We start from the raw sequence: 20,613 nt of genomic DNA on the forward strand, positions 1-20,613 counted from the left end.
TCAGTTCAGAAAATCAACCAGATCCCATTCAGACGTCCAAATCAAACCCCATTGCGTTGAACTGTTTTTGAAAAGCCCAGTGCTGCCCATTCAGAAAGGTCCGGACTTATTCAGAGGCATCCAGTTCAATGTGATGGTCGGGTTTGACCTTCTGATTGGGTTTGGAAAGTTGATTTGATCTGGTGACTCAACCGAACTGCTGCTGACTCTCTATCACAAAGCTTCGGGCAGCCTTAGTGTGGACACGGCTGTGTTTCCATGCTTATCTGCATCTGACCAAAGGAAGCAGGCAGGACCGAAATCTGCCCAAAGCAGCATTCTCCATCCTGCAGTCTGCACCTTCTAAACTGTGCAGCTACTCAGCGGTGAAGAGACGGCCCACTCCATGATGCAGCCAGAAACACTCTCTTCCACACTTTTTGCACTCTTGAGGTGTGTCTTGTTTTCATAGACAAGCAGGGCAGCTACAGATTCCAGGATGGTATCACAGGGCAAGGGTAGATAGCGCTGGGCCTCGCACGGCCTCCAAGAAGAGCTGGAACAGGGGCAAGGACTGGGCCACCTCCAGGGAAAAAAACACATGACTGAGGCTTCTAGCTTAGAGCAAAGGCAGGTAAGGGGGAGACAAGGCAGGGAGGTGTAAGACCCTGCCAGGTGTGATCATCATTGTTGTCCAGACTTCAAGCATATCTACCTGGACAAGAAGTACTCCTGTACAATTACACTCAGGAGTACAATAAAACTCAGTAATACGGTAACACAGAAGTTAAATCTGTGGGTAGAGAGAACATTTGCTCCCCCTCTCACAAGGTTAGAATTTGGGCTCGTCAACAGAAACTTTACATGGGGAGGTTCAGTGAGGGTTCAGCTGCAAAGGACCCCAGAGAAAGAGGATCATCGGGCTCTCTTTCAGTTCAGCGTTTCTCAACCTCAGCAACTTTAAGACGAGTGGCCTCCAACTCCCCGAACTGAAAGTGCTGGCTGGGGAATTCTGGGAGTTGAAGTCCACACGTCTTAAAGTTGCTGAGGTTGAAAAACGCTGCTCTGGCGGATTCCCTTTGTTAGGAGCTGGGTAAGGGTAGTCCTGCCCTCGGAGTCCTTCTGGACCTCCCGGTGGTCTTTTGTACTATTGAAGGTGGGATATGGCAGGACGCATGGAGGATTAGGGGCTGGAGACCCTTGGCTGCCGTGGCTCCCCAGTGGGTGGTTCCAGCCGGACGAGGAGGCGAGGTCAGCCTGGGGGTTCTTCCTGTATGGGGTGCCAGAGGGCTCCCCACTCCTGCTGTTTAACGTTGAGATGAAGCCATGGGGGGGGGGGGATATCGGATTCAGGTATCTAGTGGCAGTGCCTGGAGGCTTCAGAGTCTGGATGTGAGAAGCCTGGTTGAAAACTGGAGCACAGCAAGATGGAGCTGCTGTTTGCCCATCGTGGCTCCATCAGCTCCGGTGGCGTCTCTTGGGGGTGGATGGTTGGCTGAAGGAGCAAGTCCCTGGCTTGGGGGCCATCCTGGGCTCACAGGTACTGCTCGCCTCGCCTCCACTGGAGATAAGGCTGGTCCTGTCACCCCTCCTGTTAAATTTCTAGCTGCAATCAAGTTCTTCCGGGGGGGGGGGGTTGCCCTGTGACGTCACCAGGGCTGTGTCCCATGATTTTAATCTAACTTCATTTTAACCTTCACTTACTGCAGTATTTTAGAATTGTGGCAAACCAAGATGTGGCAGGGTATACACTCCATAAAATCCATACCATCGGGGCCACTTCCAGACTCCCAGGAGACCCACCTGGCACACCAACCCAGGAAGGGGGCTCTTGCTCCCCTGCCCATCTGCATGAGCTTTTGTGGGCACCTGGTTGGCCACGGGGGGGCCCTGAGGGCTCCCCTGGTGCTTTTAAGGCCAGCACCCACGTTGCAGGGAACAGGGCTGCATCCGAAGGGCTGAGGGCTACCCGCTGGGTGGATGGAGAGGAGGCCACCTAAATGCCCTCCTCGCTTCCACCCACCCCAGGGCCTCTCTGCCCACTGAAGCCCAGAGCTGCTTTCCCTGTCCCCCCTGCTCCGCCTTCCGGCGCCTGGTTCACTCTGCAGCCCACTGGGGAATCCTTTTGCCAGAAGCAGAGAAGGAAGAGAAGCCAGGTTGCTTAGCAACGCAGGCGCCATGCCCGCTCAGCCCAGGCCCAGGGGATGGGATGGCAGCCCTCCCTGGCAGAGCAGGGGAGCAACGGGCACAGGGTCAGCCTCTGCCCAGACTCCAACACCCCTGCAGGGTCACTTCCATCCCGCTTGGTGCCAGACAAAAGCCCGTCATCCGAGAAGCTGCTCCAGGGCAGGGACTGGCCAGGCAAGCCCGGGGGGTCCAAAAAGCCAAGAGGGCATCTGCAGTCAATGTTCACGTGGGCAGAATTTTGACCGTGCAGTTGCAGGCACCATCTTGACCATTCTGACCCCCTGCAAGCATGTTCCCTGCTTTCAATCCTCCACCCCTTCTCAGCGCGAGAAAGGAATTGGATGAAAATGCAAACTAGCCAGATTTCAGATGTAGGAAATACACATACGCTCTCCAGATTCACACATGGTGTGAAGCCATTGTTTGTTTAGCTGTGGTTTACTGAAGAAACCTCCAGAACCCCCTAGATGTGTGGGTGGGTTCAGCCAGCCCCAAGTCAACCCCGTCAATCCCGCAACAGCTTGGCCCAAGAGGGTCTGGCCCACCCCGGGCCTTTCCGGCCCTGCTCGCCAGATTTTCCCGGCCCGAGTAAATGCAGACGAGTCTGCAGGTTTGAGTCTGCTCCTGATCCTGCCGCTGTTTTATTTTTATACTTGTTCCTGACTGGTAAACTGTTTTACCGTGTAGATTTTTTTCAGCTAGCTGTAACGCTTCCCGGAGCGTATTTACGTCAAAGATGCTCAGAATCCAAGGAGTAAAGGAATGCATGTTCATGTGCGCTCCACACAACCTTTACAAAATTGCACACTTAACGAGATGCAGTGGTGAAAATAGCTCACAGCTGAACTGCACATTGCACTTCCTGCAAAGTGTGTACATGCAGCTCCTCTTTTCCCTGAGTCGCTTACGGTCCGGGGAGACTCCACTGCGGAAGAGGAAACGTCTGTCCCTCTTTCTCTCCTCGAAGCCTCCCTTCCCATCCGGCCATGCGCTGCAGGGGCCAGAAACCTATTTTGACGCCTCCTGATCTCAGCCGGCGGGGGGGAAGCAGGTGGTTAGGGATGGAAGGAAAAGAGAAGCTTATTTCCATCCCCCCCCCATGTTTCCCCACCCCCACCCCGCTGATCATTTTAGGAAATAAGAGGATAGTCCTCACAGGCAATTTGGCCCTTTTGGTGTTTAAAAAGGAAATGCACCAATTTCACAAGGAGTCAAATTCCAACCATGGCATCTACACAAGAGCACGATGTTCCATGGCAGTCTATCTCAATCGCAAATCCTGGCCATCAGGACCAGCTTGGAGGACAGGGCTGGCCTGTTCATTTCATCTCCCCCAACCCCAGGATGCAATCCCCTTCTCAGCAACAGAGAAGGGGGGGAGGGGGGAATCAGAAAATAGGGCAGGCTGTTTCCAAGCAACTACCTACTTCAGAGAAGAGGCAAGACCAAAGTGGGCTGGTAGTTTTCATATGACAATTATTCCAGCTTCCCTCCACGTGGTGCCCTCCAGATATAACTGACTTCAGTTCCCATCATTCCCAGCCAAACCTGGCCAGCAGCCATGGCTATAAATGATGGGAGCTGTCCTCCAAGCCAGCAACACTACCTTATGCTAACAACATTATATTTATGAAGTTTTAGGTTCAATTATGTTACATTTTGTAGGATTCAAGTGTCTTTCACCAACACCTTCTCCTGCCCCCCAGGCCTTGGACAAAGGGCCGGCAAGGTTGCTCCCTCCTGTCATCCACTGGGGTCCCCCATCTTTGCTGGCAGCCCTTCTTGCTGGCAAAGTCACTCTTCTGCAGTCCGGGCTTCATGAAACACGGCTGCCGGCAGAGGAAGCAATTAAAGTGATCAGATGAAATCAGGGAGGCTAGAATTAACTGACCGCCGCCAGAGACGCAAGGGGGGGCTTCCACCAGCAGAGAGGCAGCAGGACAGGTTTGGAAACATAGGCGAGTTGAGAGGGAAGCAAAGGCTCAATGGAAGCTGCTGAGAAAAAATGGACCAGGTTCAGCAGCATTCCACATGCGAACCAACTCATCCATGAGGCCACCTCACTCAGCAATGGGCACCCTGAAGGGCAGCCGCCGGGCAGTGGGCCTCTTTCTCTGCCCTGCCTGGAAATGCCAGGGGCTGAACTGGAAGTTTCTGCATGGAAAGCAGCAGCTCTGCTCTCAGCCATGAAGGACAGCTGCCTTCCCACCCAGGCCATCTCCACAAGTCTGGACTTCAACTCCCAGCATTCTCGGGGATAGCCATGCTACCCAGGAATTCTGGGAACTGAAATCCAAGCAGCCCTAGATTAGAACATAGGAAGGAACTTAGCTTGCTCTAACCTGCCCTTATTTACAGTATTGCTTAGATGAACATCCCATAGTTCCTCTGTGAATGAAAACTGAAGAAGGCCAGTCTGGCCATAGAGCCCACTCTCCTGCACAGTAGTGAAAGCATCAGCTGCCCACCTCTGCTTGCACACAGCCATCGAAGGGGGGGCCTCCATCCCTCTGGGTTACTGGCAAACTGCTGAATGCTGCATACCTGCATCTCCCCCTTCAATGTTATCCCCATAATGAGAAAGCTGGGGGGAAAGACAGCCATTGGCCCCATGTCAGTCAGTGGCTGGGCCACCCAACTTGCTTCACTCAAGTTTACTGAATTTACCCATTGGCGGCATTTGCCCAACACACTGGACCATAAACTAACAAACAGATCAGGTTTGCACAAGGGCTGGCATATTCATCGCCTTCAAAGACATCCTAGCAAGTTTAAAACAAGCCAAGGTTAGCACGTGTGCAAACACAACCACCAGCTCTTCCGCTGATCTGAGGATGCATGTTTTGCACACCCACCCGGTTTCTGTGCTTGATTGAGCTTCAACCTGGATCCTGCTCCTCCTTCTGGTTCCGATCTGTAGCAGAGGACTGGTCCTCACGCCAGCCTGACTCTTTTACGACTGAGTCAGCCCGCACCCTGCCAGCGATTTCCCAATCTGGCACCCTCCAGAAACGCTGGATTGCAGCTCTCCAAACTCCCAGCCAATGTGCAACACATCTGGAGGGCCCTGGCCAGGAAAGCTGGTCCACGCTCACTCCCAGACAGACGGAGATTCTGCCCAGAAGATCAGCCCGCAGATCCTACCCTCTGCCAGGAACAATGGGTGTTTCTTCTGCCTTGCCAGACTGCAGCTCCCTGAGGTCTCCTGCTACCACAGCAAAAAAAAGCCTGAAGTCATGGCAACAATTACCTGCTATTCCTCCCAGTGTGTGAGTATTTCCTGCTTGCTACTGCAACTGGGTTCCCTTCATACATGCACTTATGTAATTTGGTTTTATGGGCATAATAACCTGAATGTCCTGAACGTGCCAATCAATTGTATCTGAGGATGTAGGAAATGAGACTTGGCTGAGGGCGAGGAAGAAACTTTTTCCGCTTGTATTTTAATGCAAAGTCAAGTGCGACACTTTCAAATCAAAATATGAAAGGAAACAAGGCTGTACTTCTAATTTTTCCCTTCCCTGAATTGGTCATATAGTCCACTAATGCAAAAATACATGTGCAAAAGAGCATGCAGAACACACATGCAAACTTGCTCTTAAGACTTCTCCAACAGATGCAGAAAATTAGATGAATGGAGCTTAAAAAATAGAAATATAGCAGAACGAAACTGGCGGATACATCCATCCGTGGGCATGAACAGCTCTATTCGCTTTGCCAGTGTGCACACAGAAGCCAGTCCTTCTCTGCGTCTGCAGCCACTCAGAGAAACACAAACTTGTAGGAGCGAGAGCAGACCAGCCACTCTGCAAACATCCTCAGTGGTCCTATGCCAATCAGAAAAATTGCCTCCAAAACAGGCAAGAGATTTTGTACCTCCAGAGGACCCAGGTTTTCTTTCATTAAAAAAAACAAGGCCGCATCTGCACTCTACAGTGACACACCGAGGAATCAAATGTGGAAAACAGCTAAAAGCCATGTCCTCCTTTCCATCACAACGTGCCCGTCAACATGGAAGAAAAAGGAATCACGCTGGGAAAGGCGAGCTACGGAGGAGGGTGCAATTACTACAAGATTCCCAAATTTGCTCAGTGATGGGTGGAGGGTCCCCAGAATGGATGGGGCCAAACTTTTCAGACCTCTCCTTTGGATTTATAAAGCATTTTGCTGAATGTTCTCAGCAACAAGATGATCTGGCATCCCAAAGGCCAGTCTCCCTCTTAGGAGCAAACTCTAGAATGAATCAGAACTGGAAAGAAAGGGACAGGCTATTTTCCAGACTTTGGAAACTTCACCCCACCCACTCCACTTCAATTTCGGTCATTGCCCAGCTAGCATAGACGGGGCGGATGGGACTTGTAGTCCAACACAATGGGAACCCTGGGAGCAGGAATTTGCAAGTGGGTGCAACAGGCAGCCCCCAGAATGGTTTTCTGTAAGCATACAAAGGAAGCTGTGGCGTGGGCTGGTCCATGAAGTCACGAAGAGTCGAAAGCGACTGAACGAATAAACAACAAGCATGCAATGTGTGCAGGCAGGTGTTCCAACGCACGAAAGCAGCTGTACCCTGCCCTGCTCTTTACAGCGGCCAAGCCTTCCCACTGCCAAGATGTGTTAGGACTGTAGCTCCCAGAATTCCCAAGCAGCAATGATCAAGCTGCAAATACCCATCACCAAGAAAATAGTTACTACAGAGGAAAATTCCTGCACTGGTCAGAAGTTACGGCTGGGATGACCTCAAAGATCCCTTTCCATCTTCACCTTCCATGATTCCCCAAAGGCCAAGCAGATGCCTCTGGGCAATCCACAGGGAGGACGGTGACTCTTTCCTCCCTTGCCTTCAGCAGCTGGAATGGAGGGTACCTTCTCTGATAGTCCAGGTAACACTGGCCTGTCCTCCTCCCCCTCCCCCTCCCCCTCTAAAAGTCACCCAGGGCAATGGCCATCACTGAGAGCAGCATCTTCTGGCCCCAGTTGCCCCTTCTCGCACTGTGCTTTCAACTTTGCAAGCACAACATCAAAAGAAGGCAGCAGTTGCTCTGGATTTAATTACTGAGAATGCAAGGGTACAATTTTGTGCACTAACACAGACTTGGGTGGTATTAAAGTATGAAATCCTGGGCTGGAATACCACTCTAGCTCCCAGCTTCAATTCAACAACAGCCTTGGGGGTAGGGGGGAGCTTGAGCAGTGATCAAGCCACTCAACTTGGCATCAGCTCTTCTCAGGGCACCAACATCATTTTTTATCCCTCTCCAGTTCTCCAGCATGGAACATCCCTTTGTCACGGCAGTTGCATCTTGAGTCAACTTTTGAATGAATTTGCTCTCCTGATGCCATTCTCTCTGCCAGCTCCACTAAGTGGAGCAGATGGTTCCATGTTCTTATTAGGAAGCACCACTGGTGCTTGCAAAGTTCCAAGAAGGATATCGGATACCTGTATCTCGTTTCGTGCTACATGAAATTGCTCTTTCCCATCTCTTCCTCTGGATCTAGGACACCCAACGATGACAGCAGAATGGTTCCCAGGGTCATCCGCTGGACGGTCCTTGTCTGCTGAGAGGGAATCCCTTGGGTTGGAGCAGCTGTCCATGTTTGCAACCTCTTAGCCAAAGGTCAGTCCACCAGACATCATACTGCAGCTTGGGATTTTAGGAGGATCTCCCACTGAAGGAAGTGCTTTGTCTGTTTCTGGCTCAAGTCAAAATGCTAAATATTTATCTGGCTCTTCTTTGATTTAAGACAGCTCCAGAGGAGAGGCCTTGGTTTTGACACAGCCCATTGATATTGCTATTTTTAAGTACGATTCTGCTATGTTTTTAATTTACTAAGTTTTGAGATTGTGCAAGATGATAAATTTTATTAAAGGGTCAGCAGAAGTGCCTCAGATAATTGAATCCTCCTGAATCCCAGGTCCGTCTTTGCAACCAGTGGCTATGCACACAGGATTTATGGGTGCTTTTATGGTGTTTCCCTACATTCAAATCATTCCCAACCAGATAGTAAAACCTAACTCCCATTTTTGCAACAGAAGAAGAAACTGCATAACCTCTTCACATTCAAACTCAGAATCAAAAGTAAGGTAGTGGAGGAACAAAACATGGGTTTCAAAGCTAGATTGGGAAACTCACAGATGCATGATGTGATTATGGTGAACTGACTTGGATAGCTTTTGAAAAAAGAATTAGGTACAATCCATCAGCAGACTGCCAGTTTTGAATCCCTGAGCTGGTTTCTGTTTAAACGATTCAGGAATTCTTCATCAGCTAGAAAGATGTTTCAGTCTGGTAGCAGATGTTTTCCCTAAAATGTAGTATTTTCAACACAAACATGTAACAGAAAACACAAGATAGTCACTCTCCCTTCTGTGCTACACAGAAGGACTGCCACCCTTCAGTGAAGGCTTTGTGACACGTGTGGCGTATGTGGTAGAAAAAAATGCTTTTGGCTTCAAAATGGTTATGATTTTTATCCATGGTGAATCAGGAGGCAAATTCGTATTATGTACTGCCTAAGTCTTCTTTAAACGAGTAAGTAGCCTATCAGCTGAACCCTGGTAAGACGGAGTGGCTGTGGGTTAGGGGCTCTTCTTTGGTTCTGGATGGGGTTGCACTGCCCCAGACAGACCCTGTGTAAAATCTGGGGGTCCTCCTAGACTCACAGCTCCTGCTCGAAGAGCAGGTGGCAGCCGTGGCCAGGAGGGCCTTTGCGCAAGTTCGTGTTGTGCGCCAGTTACGCCCTTTCCTGGACCAGGAGGCCCTTTGCATGGTCACTCACACCCTGGTCATCTCCCATATAGACTACTGCAATGCACTCTACATTGCGCTGCCCTTGAAGAGTATCTGGAAGCTTCAGCTGGTCCAGAATGCAGCTGCGCGGGCTATTTTTGGCGCCCCTAGAAGGGCGCCCATAACACCTTTGCTGTGCAAGTCACCTTGGGTGCCAGTCTGCTTCCGGGTCCAATTCAAGGTGTTGGTTATCACCTTTAAACCCTACATGGCATGGGACTGGGTTGCCTGAGGGACCGCCTCTTCCCCATTACATCAACCCGTCCCACCCAGTCATGCAGAGAGGGCCTGCTGCAGACCCCGTCGGTAAGAGAATTCCGTCTGGCAGGGTCCAGGAGGCGGGCCTTCTCGGCAGTAGCGCCCGCCCTCTGGAACATCTTGCCCCCGGAGGTGAGATTATCCCCATCGCTCCTAGCCTTCCGGAGGAATTTGAAGACCTGGCTCTGCCACCGGGCTTAGGACAGGGAGGAGAATCGCCATACTTGGGGCTGGCTGGTACCTTGAAGTGCCCCTTCCACGCAAAGACTGAATGAGATCACAGCCATCTGGACTACTTTTATTTATATTTATTAGTGATATGTAATTTTTATAGTGCATTTTTATATATTTATTGTCTTTGTAATTATTTTGTTGTAACCGCCCAGAGTCCCTCTGGTGGGAGGAGATGGGCAGTGACAAATTTCATAAATAAACAAACAAACAAACAAACAAATAAATTAGCTGTCACACCTAGTGGAACTTCTCCATTCCAAGACAGTACACCTGTGAACATCAGGTATCAACAGAAAGCATGAGAGAACAGCTGCTTTTTATGTCCTGCATAAAGACTTCCTAGCACAGTCTAACACAGTATTTCTCGACCCTGGCAACTTGAAGATGTCTGGACTTCAACTCCCAGAATTCCCCAGCCAGCATGTTGAAGCCCACACATCTTAAAGTTGCCAAGGTTGAGACACACTGGTCTTACAGATGTCCCAGCAAAGCAGTTCTTATGGCTAAGTCTGAAGAGGGAAAAAAGGCTGGGCTGGGTCTACATGGAAGGTCATCGTAGCCAGAAGAGGCTCCCTGCAACCCCCTCCTCCCCTGGGGAAGGGCAGCTCTGCAGATGGGCAGAGCGAGAACCCACAGCTCTGCACTGCCTTGAAAAACGGCCAGGAGCTCAACAGCCCAGGAGCTGAAAATGTGCAGAACGAGAAGCATCTGCATCATTCAGCTTAGCTGACAAAACGCATTTGAACAGGGAAGGAGGAGAAAGAACAACTGATCCTGCTTGCAAAGAAGCATACCCCTACAAATACTACTGTGGTTATGCAGTTGCATCTCCCTCCCCTCTGGGGCTACACACATCCCCTCAGCTGGAAAGATGCACGTAAAACAAGACGTCAAGAAATTATTATGCAAACGACAGAGTTGTCAGCCTGGCAACGCAGGTGTCCAGAACAGCTGGTCGAAGCCTGAAATGCAGAGACTTCAAAACCCATGATGCAGCAAAGGAGCCCTCATTAAAATGCAAGTGCAAACCCATCATGTCTGGTTATTTCCCAATCTGGTTACTCTTCAAAAATATGTCTAATCAGCCTCTACCCAAGACTTCCAAACCATGTTGCCCGATCATGCCATGAGGGTCTCTGATCTGATGTCCTTTTTGTCCCCCCCTCCCCGCCTTCAGAAGTACCATCACCTACAGGCAATAAGAAGGAAAGGCAGCTGGCTACCGGGGATGGGCGCGGTAGTCCAGCACATCTGGAGAACATCAGGGCTCCAACCACCAAAGGGCCAACTCATCTCCCTTGACCCTGAATGAGGGCACACTCATGCAGCTTTTTATAAACATCACATCTGGCCCAGCTATTCCTGTCCAGTCAGCAAGGTCAACAAAATTTCCAGAGTACACAAAATACTCTGCAGTATCCCAGCATCACACGGAAAGAGCAGCGTTTGCTTAACAAGGCAAACTGCCCAAGATTGCCTCTAAGCATGTGGCAATTCCTTTTCTTTACTACTGTACTGGACCTGGACTCTCCATCTGCATGAAGTGAAAGATGAACTTGGCTGGCCATATTTCCACCCAACGTCACACTAGTTGTCACCCATGGGAATGGAGAAGCCCCAGGCCTTGAATAGCAGCAGCAGCGATGGGCCAGCTCTTGTCTAGGATGCTCTCTGCCCACCCAGGCCCTCTTCCCACAGTCGGTTCCGAGGGAGGCAGGCAAAGCTGGGTGGCAGGCAAGGTGTTTTGCTTGGGTCCCGGGGGGGTGGGGTTGTCCGAGGGACTGGCAGCAAGCTGGGGCTGCTTTCTCACCCTTCTTCCCTGCCTAGAATTGGCCAGATCAAAGCATCTCTCTTCAAGGGTCTTTCTTTAGCTTTTTAAAAGAACATTTTAGAGGGAGCTTTACATTCCAGCACGATGGAAGGAGAACCTGCAAAGCTCAGGGCAGCTCCTACAGCAGCTCACACGGCTAAGCAGCTTTGGAAAGCTTTAAGCAGATTGTGGGGAGCTTTGAGATAATTAAGGAGCAAGAATCAAGGAGCAAGTCAATGAGCGAGCGCGAGGTCCCGCCACCTCCATATGGAAGCCACGCGGGCTGCTGGAACAGAGCAAAGGGCCCACCACCCGGGCGCCTGGGAGGAAGCTCTGCCAAAGGGGGCGAGGCAGGGAAAAGCCCACCCAGGCCCCGGCTGCGACTCCAGCAGAGGAACAAGGCTTCCCCTGGGACCTCGTCAAAGCTTTGAACCTGGACTGGGCAACCAGCCATGCCCAGGCTGGGCTCCTCCAACTATGGTGGTTGGCAGCAGACAACCCCGTGCCCTGCCCTTCTGAGCTGGGAAGCAAAATTGCACCCAGGCCCTAAGCAGAGTGATCACTCTCACGGAAGCAGGATATCTCTGAAAACAGCCCCACCAACTTTGCAGTCTCCAGTTCCCCCACCCACCCGTGGCCACCCAAAAAGTGCCCAGAGTGCTCTAACTGGAGGCCATAATGAGCTTACTGAAGCTGAAACCAGAGGCTATGCCATGCTCTAGCCAGGAACTCCAGCACATCCGTTCACATGCACTGCGCATCTTGCAGGTCACCACCACCCAGGGTTTCAAGCGCAGGTGTGAATGGCTGCACCACAGATCAGTACAGTCAGTGGAGGTTTCATTTTGGCCAAGGCAAGTTCAAACCGAGTCAGTTCCTTCTGGCGGAGACACGGACCCATTCTGGCATGAGTTGTCCAGAACCTCAGAGATCAAAGCCATCTGTTCTGTGTGTATGGATGCTGAAATATGTGGGCAGGCAAAGAAATCTGAGGCCTCCTGCAGGTAAGCGAGGAAGAGCAATGCAGGTGTAGGGTGGCTTTCCCGAAGACGGTGCCCTCCAGATGTTGGATGGCAGTTCCCAGAATTCTCCACTGAAGCTCCCAAGAAGACATGGGCCAACCGCTTAACTCAGGGCCGGGGTCCCCGGGGGGAGGAGCCGAGTGGTAGCTGTGGCCCTGTAACTGGAACCCCACTCCTTTTTTACATGCATGGCATGCCACCTTGAGTTTTCAGATAGATGCCCGCAGACTCTCCGCAGACTTAGGCTGCAAAGGCCTGGGGCTCACGGGTTGCCCCTCTTGCAGCTCCTGGATTGGGCAGACCCAAACATGTGAATTCTTGCTGCATTGGAGGTCTGTGTGGGAAGGTTCTAGGGGACAAAATCGGTGCCATGGCAGGCAGGTCCTTAAGGCCCACATAAATCAGGAGGAGGGTGGGAGCCCTTTTCAGACTCACAAATCTGATTACGCTCATGAAAGCTTTTGTTTCTGCATCTGAAAAGGGGCTCGCAAACCCCTCCTGATTTGGGGCCACCACTGATCAACAGGCTGTCCTCCTACAATCAAAGCCCCCAGGTCATCCGTTAAAAATGCCTGAATCCCCCTCCCCAAACAGGCCCAGATCCCCCCCCTTTTTGGAGGGTGCCCCTAACATCCCTCCAGCCGGCCAAAGTTGCCCACCTCTGTCTTCGCTAACCCACCTCACAGGACTGTTGCAGGGCTGGAATGTAGGAGCCGTGGGTGTAGCTCTGGGGGGCCCCGGCTGGACAGAAAGGCAGGTTAATGACAAACTCCCCAGGAATCAGAAGCTTGCTAGTGTCTGGACAGTCAACCCTCCCAGATCAAAAGTTCTACAGGAGTGGAGATTCTGCAGGTGAGTCTTACGTGGAGTTCTTTTCAGCATTACTTATTTCTTTATTGCAGCTTTATATTGCCCAATAGCAGACACTCTCGAAGCAGTCCACATAATAAAGTTTAAACCCCTTGAATGCGTAAACGTAATTAAGCAATTTAAAATCAGAAAGAAATTAAAACAGCCCCAGTAGGGAAAGAATAATCAACAACATAACACAGCAAACAGTGAAAGGCTCTAAAAATTGCAAACACATTTTAAAGTTTTCCGCATTCAGCGAGAGTCACCAAGAGCTGCACAATCGACTAAGCAGCCAGTGATCGGCCTTCAAGGATGCAGACGGAATAGAAATGCAAGTTCCAACAGGCCGTGAGCTGCACCTCCATCATATTACTTTTTGGTCTAAATCTCACTTTTCCACCTAAGTTTCACAGCTGTTTCAAAGCAGCTAACAATGGAAAATAAAGTCTTCTTCGAGTCAAGCTTGACTCCTAGTGCCTTCACAGAGAAGCCATGTTAGCATCTTGGAACAGCAGGGAGGGTGCTGTCATGCCCTTCTTTCTCAGAATTTTTCTTTAACTTCTCAGTCTCGACCACAGTCCTGGGATCTCCTGGTGGTCTCCCATCCAAATACAACAAAATCCAACCTGGCTTAGTTTGTTCCAGATCAGTGAAGGATGGCTGGGTGCTGCCAACTAGCTAAGCAGTTAGCAATAGACAAGAGCCAGTAAAAGGACTGGTTGCACTGGCTGGGGAGCGGGAAAGCCTTTAAGTGGGGACCACAGCTAAGAAGGCCGTGTTCCTGCAATTGCTGTCTAATCTCAGAAGGAGAAGTGGAGGTGGTTCTGAGGAAGATCAGGAGGAGCCTGAGAGGAAGTTCTTCCCCTCATCCATCCCCTTTGCAGTATATCCTGAGAATATGGCATACAGGATCCTCACTCTGAGAAACATGCCTGCGGGTTTCTCCTTATGCTACCCTACAACAACCCTGTGAGGTAGGCTGGGCTATGAAAGAGTGGCTGCCCCAAACTCATCCAGCAAGCTCCTTCCCTGAGTGGAGGTCTGAACATGGATCTCCCCCGGGCCACACATCAGAAAGCCAAAATGCCCCTTCTAAGCTTTGCCCTTTGCGTTCTGCTACGAGGATGGCCTTGGTGCTTTGGTGTCTTTGGAAACAAGAGGATGCCCCTGAAGCCCTGACGTCCATGAGCTGAGTGGTGGCCTTTCCGCCGGGAGACTGTGGACCGCCTACTTCCTCTCTGCCCCCCACAAGGGCTTCTGGCTAGAAGTGCCTGCCCCCCTCTCAACAAAGGGCCCCTCCTGAAGACCCCCAAGGACAGAGGCGTTTGGGAATGCTGAGGTTCCATCAGTGATTCCGCCCGCTGGAAAGTGCTGCCTCACAATGACAGGGATCCCCCAAACCCGGAAATGCCTAATTCTGTGGGGAAGAGATGGGCAGGAGGAATGTGCGCTCACATCAACACATTTGTTCCCTTGAACACAATGTTTGATCAAGGCTTTGGCTGTTCACATTGTGGCGTCTAACCTCTCCAAACATTTCTTTGCCAGAATTACCATCAGCCTGGCAAGCTAGGTGAGTCGCATCACCAGCAAATAAACGGATTAGCAAGATCTTCAATAACAAAAAAAAAAAGGGAGCTGAGTTTGATTTTTAAGAAAACACTTCTCCAAAGATGATCCGAATTTTCAAAGCATTTCTTAGTGTATCCAGCTTGGCACTGCAAATTATGAGGACTATCTTCCAGTCAAATTTCACACAAGTCACATTTTTCAAATCAGACCGATCTGGTGGCGGCGGCAAGCAATGTCCCCTGGGAACACAGCCCGGCTCTGGGGCTGAGCCTCCTGAGAGCCTGTGGCTTGATCTCTCAGGCAGGGCCAAATGAGTGCCCAAGGCCAGCAATGTCCCTTGTGGCTGGCGGCGGCTGGCCCCAGTTTGCCAGTCTCCCTAATCCAGCACAGGCTTCCCTGCAAAGACCCCCTGCCCCCCCCCCGAAACACACAGCTTGGCTTCAGCCCCTGGGCCTCTCTGAGCCCCCTTTGTGCTGGCCAGTGATGAGGATCGATGGTGGGGCCTAACAGTGGGGAAGGTGGCCTCCCAGCCTTCACAGCTAGATGTCCTGAGCTACAAATTCTATCGTGCCCGGCTGGAAGGATGGGGAGTTGTCATCTAATAGACGCAAAGGCATCGGGCTGGGAAAGGTGGCCGTAAAGTTTCTTCCCTCCTCTGTATCTGCTGACCGAGAAGAGAATCCACAGCAAGAACCCACCAGCAGATTCCTGTTCACACCATATTTTTAGGGAAATTTTATTTGTTTATTTGTTTGTTTAGTTATTCAATTTCTATAGCCGCCCATCTCAGCAAGTGACTCTGAGCAGCTTACAACCATAAAAACAATAAAACAATTAAAACAATTTCAATTAAAACAATTAAAACACAAAATAAATATACATCGCCTCCAAGTAAGTAATGCATGGATGTTAATATAACCAAGAAACGGGACCATTCACGCACTCGCAGCCCCAGGCCCGGGCACAAAGCCAGGCCTTTGTGGCCTTGAGGAAGGCCAGCAGGGTCAAAGACATCCTGATCTCTGAAGGGAGGATGTTCCACTATGGCACAGAAGGCATGCCTTCTAGTCCCTGCCAACTGACATTCCTTGGCTGACGGGACCCATACCATGCCCAGCCAACCAGACCGGGTCCCAAGCCATGGAGGGCTTTAAAGGTGACAACCAGCGCCTTGAATTGCACCCGGAAGCACACCGGCAACCAGTGCAGCTCACGTAGCAGTGGTGTTACGTGCGTTGAATATCCAACTCCACTTACTACCCAGGCAGCCACATTCTGCACCAGCTGAAGCTTCCGAATGCTCTTCAAGGGCAGCCCCATGTAGAGCACGTTGCAGTAATCCAGACGGGAGGTCATGAGGGCATGAGTGACTGTGAGCAAAGCCTCCCAGTCCAGGAATGAGTGCAACTGGCACACAACCGAAAGGTGTGCAAAGGCCCTCCTAGCTATGGCTGCCACCTGCTCTTCCAGCAGGAGCTGTGAGTCTATGAGGACCCCCAGATTGTGCACTGGGTCCATCTGGGGCAGTGCCACCCCATCCAGGACCAACAATGGAAAAACCTTTTCACCGTAAGGCCCACATACCCAAAGCCACTCAGTCTTGCTTGGGTTGAGTCAAAGCCCACTGCGCCCCATCCAGGCCCCCACATCCTCCTGGCACTGTGACAGGACATCCACGGCATCACTCAGAAATTCTTTTTTGCAGAAGGAGTCAGCCTCCTTTTCAGCCCCAGGTCCAGCACAGAACAAATCCTCTTTTGTGGACATGGACGGCAGGGGACACGGTTGACCCACCAGCCAAGCAAGGCCTTGGCTATGTCTCAGAGGCCTCGGCCGCTCTTCTCTCCAGCCCCTGAACTCATCAGCAGCTTCCGCTCTCCTTCCTCACTCCGCCCACTTTCCTGCTGGGCAACATGTTCAGAGTCTGGGGGCGTGAGGAGGAAGGTCTGGGGTGCTCTGGTGCCTGGGAAGCCACAAAGTCAAGGATGCTCTGAGGCCAAGCTCAGCACCCGGGGCCTTTGTGGATGCTCCTGTGAACAGCACTGCCTCTTCCAAAAGCTCCCGCTTCCCAATCAAGCCCGCAGCCCTGGGACTCCCTGGAAGTCTCCCATCCAAGGGGGAAGCAGGCCTGATCCTGCTGCTGGGGAGCCCAGTGGGTGCAGCCATCTCCCACAGGGGCAATTCACTGCTCCCCCACGCTGCAGCTATGGCTCCCAACATGGCTCCATCTAGCAGCCCTGCACGCATGAAACGGGGGCGCACCTAGGTCTGCCCTTCAGCCCGTGCTCAACGGGAGCACCATCAAACCCAATGTGCGTCCTGGCGGATTCACAGGTTCTGGGTTTGAATGGATCCAATGCCCTCAAGCCAGGCTAGGCCCAGTCTTCCCCCAGCGGTTTCTGGGGGTCTCCCTGCCTCGAGTTCAGCAGGCAGAGTGGTGATGAGGGGGCTTCTGAAAGCCCTCCACAGATCAGCATCCAAAGGCAACACTCCTCTTGCGTATCGGGGGTGGGGGGTGTCCAAAGTGAGCACTACATGACCCACAATCACACAGCTCTCATTAAAGATGCAGCAGTTCAGCCTGCCAAGGACGGCGGCACTCAGGCATCTACTCCCAAAATGGTTGGCTGGTGGTCCAGAGCTCCTGCCCCTTCCCACTCACCCCCAAACACAGACCCACGCGCTCCCCCCACAGCCAGGGTGCCACCGGGGCAGGGTGGACTTACAGGAAAAGAGTAGAAGAAATGGGAGTGGCCGCTGCAAGAAAGAAGGCGAGGAGCCCAGGGCAGTCAGAGTGCAGAGAGGCCCACGAGCCCCTTGCGGCACAGAGACGCTCAGAGGCAACTGTTGGGCATCAGCCCAAGAGGTCCTTCCCTCTGCTGGGTGAAGAAAGAAACTCCATGTCCTGGCATCAATGGGCACCTGGCCACCACACCCCCCAGGGCTGCCAAGCGTCTCAGAGGCTCTCTCTCGGTTTAGCTCCTAGGGCGCCTACCTAGCTGGCAGAAAGGCTCCCTGATGGGCACTGCCCTTTGAACTGGCCCAGGAGGCCTCTCCCCTTCCTTAGGACACTCCTGGGGTTTAAAATTGGCCACCTTCTGTTGGAGGCCAATCCCCAATTTTTGTCTCGGGCAAGGCGGAGAAGTCCACAACTAAGCTTTAAATCCCCAGGGCCTAAATCCCCAGGCTCCCAAATTCCTCTTCCCCAGAACCCAAAGGCAGCCAATGGGTCTGTATCACTGACAGCCAGGGATTAGAAATGCAGCCACTCCAAAGGCTCGGCAGCCAACTGGAACTTGGCACCGGTGTTCAAACAGGCCGGTGCCAGCAGCAGCCTCTGGGTACCCTGGCCATGGCTCCCATCGCCCCAGACAGTAGCCCCTCCCCAGAATTCCCTAGCTGGGGGTTCTGGGCACCCACGCTCACACACGCGGAGGGAGCCCCGGCCGGAGAGGCTGATCCTGACAGTGGGGCCTGCAGTACTCCCGCTTGCCTGGAGGAGGGCTGGCAACGAAGCAGCAGCCTCTGGGCAAAGCCAGGGTCCCCTCTCCAAAAGAGCCAACGGTGGTCAAGCTCTGCCACAGCCGCAGCAGCGAGGACTGCAATGAGAGGCCTGGCAGAGTGACGGCCCGAGGAGGAGGCGGCGGCGGCGGCATCCGCCAGGCCAGAAAGGCAGCCAGATCACAGGCCATCCTGGGAAGGATGCCCACACCCTGTGCCAGGGCTCTCTTGCCTGGCCAAGTGGTCTCACACATTCAGTGCACAGAAGGGGGAGCACAGCAGAGAGCTGGCTCTGTCCCAGCTGCAAGCAGAGCTGCAAGCAGAGCTGGAGCCAGGGCTGGGTGCTCCGTGCTGCATCCAGCCTTGGCATCCAGCCGTTATGCCCCCCCCCCCACTGCTGCTCTGCCACCCCAGGCCTCCAGCCTCAAGCCAATCTCCCTCCTTGCTGAAGGCCAACAGCAGCACAACCTGGGCAGCTCCTGGGGTTTACCCCCCTCCCCATTTGAAGGGATGGGGGCATCCACCTGTTCCGGAGGTCCCTTTCCACTCCCAGCCCTGATGCCAGCCTGCCGGCCAGAGGCATAAAGCAGGAGCAACGCTGCATTTCGTTTTCCTCCGCGCCCGCAGCCGCTTCCTGGGCCTGCAGCACCAAGTGCCACGCGGGGTGAGGGTGAGGGTGGGGGTGGGGGGGACGCCGCCCCGGGCATGTTCCGGCCAGACCCCAGCCGGAGGTGTCTGCAGGAGGGCAGGCAGCCAAGGACAGGGGGGGTCGCCGGGCAGGGGCGCCGGACGTCCAGCCACCGCTGGCGACGGGGCTGGACCGGGGGCGCGCGGGACCCCCCGCACCAGACCACCCCGGGGCTCGCAGGCGGGACGAGGCGGACCCGCCCTCCTTGGGAGAGAGGCTCCTGTCCGGCGGGGCTTCCCCCCGCCGCCCGCGCAGGAGAGCCGGCGCCCGGCCTGGCACCATCCGCTGCCCGAAATGCATCCCGCGGCCCGGCCGGCCCGGCCTCCCGGCCTCCCGCCGCCGCGCACTCACTGGCTTTGCCCGGCTTGGGCCTCTGCAGCAGCTTCTGCACCGCGCCGACGTCCTCCGCCTTCACCGCCTGCATCAGCTCCTGGTCCTTGCCCATGGCGAGCAGCGGCGGCGGCGGCCGGGCTGGGCTGGGCTGGGCAGCTCGGGCTGGCCCGGGCGGGGTCCTCAGGGGCGGCTCATCCCCGGCCGCGCCCCAGCCGGGGGGGTCGGGGCTCCGGGGGTGGCCGGGGTCGGGGCGGGACGGGACGGGGCGGCGGCGGCGGCTCCTTTGCTGCAGCGGCTGCCGCGGTCGCGACGCGCAATGGAGACGCGCGGCCGGGGCGCAGCGCCTTGCCGGCGGGCGGGGACAACTCGGCTGCCGGGCTCCGGCGGGGGCTCGCTCAGCACAGCCGCCGCCACGCCACCGCCACCGCCTCTTCTGCGGCGGCGGCGCCGTTACTCCTGCCGCCTCGGGCCGGGCCGGCTCCTCGCCGCGGCCGCCGCCGCCGCCACGACCCTCGCCCGAGCCAGCGACGAGCCCTCCATGGCCGGGGCGCGCCGGAGCTGCAGGAGCTGCGCCTCGCTCGCCTCTCCCGCGCCGCCACCGCCGCCGCTGCCCTGCCGGGGCGTCGCTCGGGAAGAAGGCGGCTCCCGCCTCGCCTGGCTCGGGCGGGGGGCGCCGGCTGAGCCCCCACCCCGGAAGGGCCGCGCCTGGTCATCGGGGAGCCCGCGCCGAGCCGGGGCGAGAGCGCCTCTACGGACGTGCAGAGGGCTCGGCGCGCCTCGCCGCCGGCCCGGCCAAGGTAGCCGGGACGCTCCGAGCCGGTGGCGGAGCTGCTGGGCGTTGAACGGCGCCCGAGTCGTTTTGGAGACGGCGTCTCTGCTGCGAACCGAGGCCCCCGAACATGTGCAGAAGGTCTTGCGGGACGCTTGCCCCCTCCTTCCGCGGGATCCAAACCGAGGGACGGAGTGGGGAACCGCCTGGTGCCCGAAGCAGCCGCGAAGCCTCCGAGCGCGCGGGAGGAACGGAGAGCCGAGCGAGGACGTCGGGGAGGGCGCCCGGCACTGCTCGGCCCGCTGAATGGGAGCGAGGCGCTCCGAAGGGCGGGCGGGCGGGAGCCGCGGGGTCATTTCCACGGGAAGGCGATGCCTGCAACCAGGATGGTTCCGGAGAGAGACGGGACGAGCCTCGCGCAGCCAAGCGGGGTAATGGAGTGCAGTGGAGCCCCTGATGTGCCCCCTTGCCGTCCCCAATTTCCTCCGCCGAAATCGGCCTTCGTTCCCCCGCAGCTTCGTTCCTCCCACAGAGATCCTGGCCCCTGACGGGCTGTGGCTAGTCCAAACTCGTCCAGTGGAGACCTGAACCCGGGCCCACCCCTGCCCCTTGGATATTCC

At 54.4% G+C, this 20,613-nt stretch overlaps 1 protein-coding gene across 1 annotated transcript in view; it reads right to left on the bottom strand.

The window, feature by feature from the left end:
• The window catches only part of CASKIN1 (CASK interacting protein 1), an 87,343-nt gene extending 67,825 nt beyond the window's left edge, over positions 1–19,518 (bottom strand). Inside the window, exon 1 of the mRNA XM_063314861.1 lies at positions 19,243–19,518. Within this exon, the coding sequence (XP_063170931.1) occupies positions 19,243–19,336 (94 nt within the window). The 5' untranslated portion in view covers positions 19,337–19,518. The remainder of the gene's footprint in view (positions 1–19,242) is intronic.
• Positions 19,519–20,613: the final 1,095 nt, after the last annotated feature.

This window comes from Candoia aspera, chromosome 14 (assembly GCF_035149785.1).
Source record: "Candoia aspera isolate rCanAsp1 chromosome 14, rCanAsp1.hap2, whole genome shotgun sequence".
NCBI classification, from domain to species: domain Eukaryota; kingdom Metazoa; phylum Chordata; class Lepidosauria; order Squamata; family Boidae; genus Candoia; species Candoia aspera.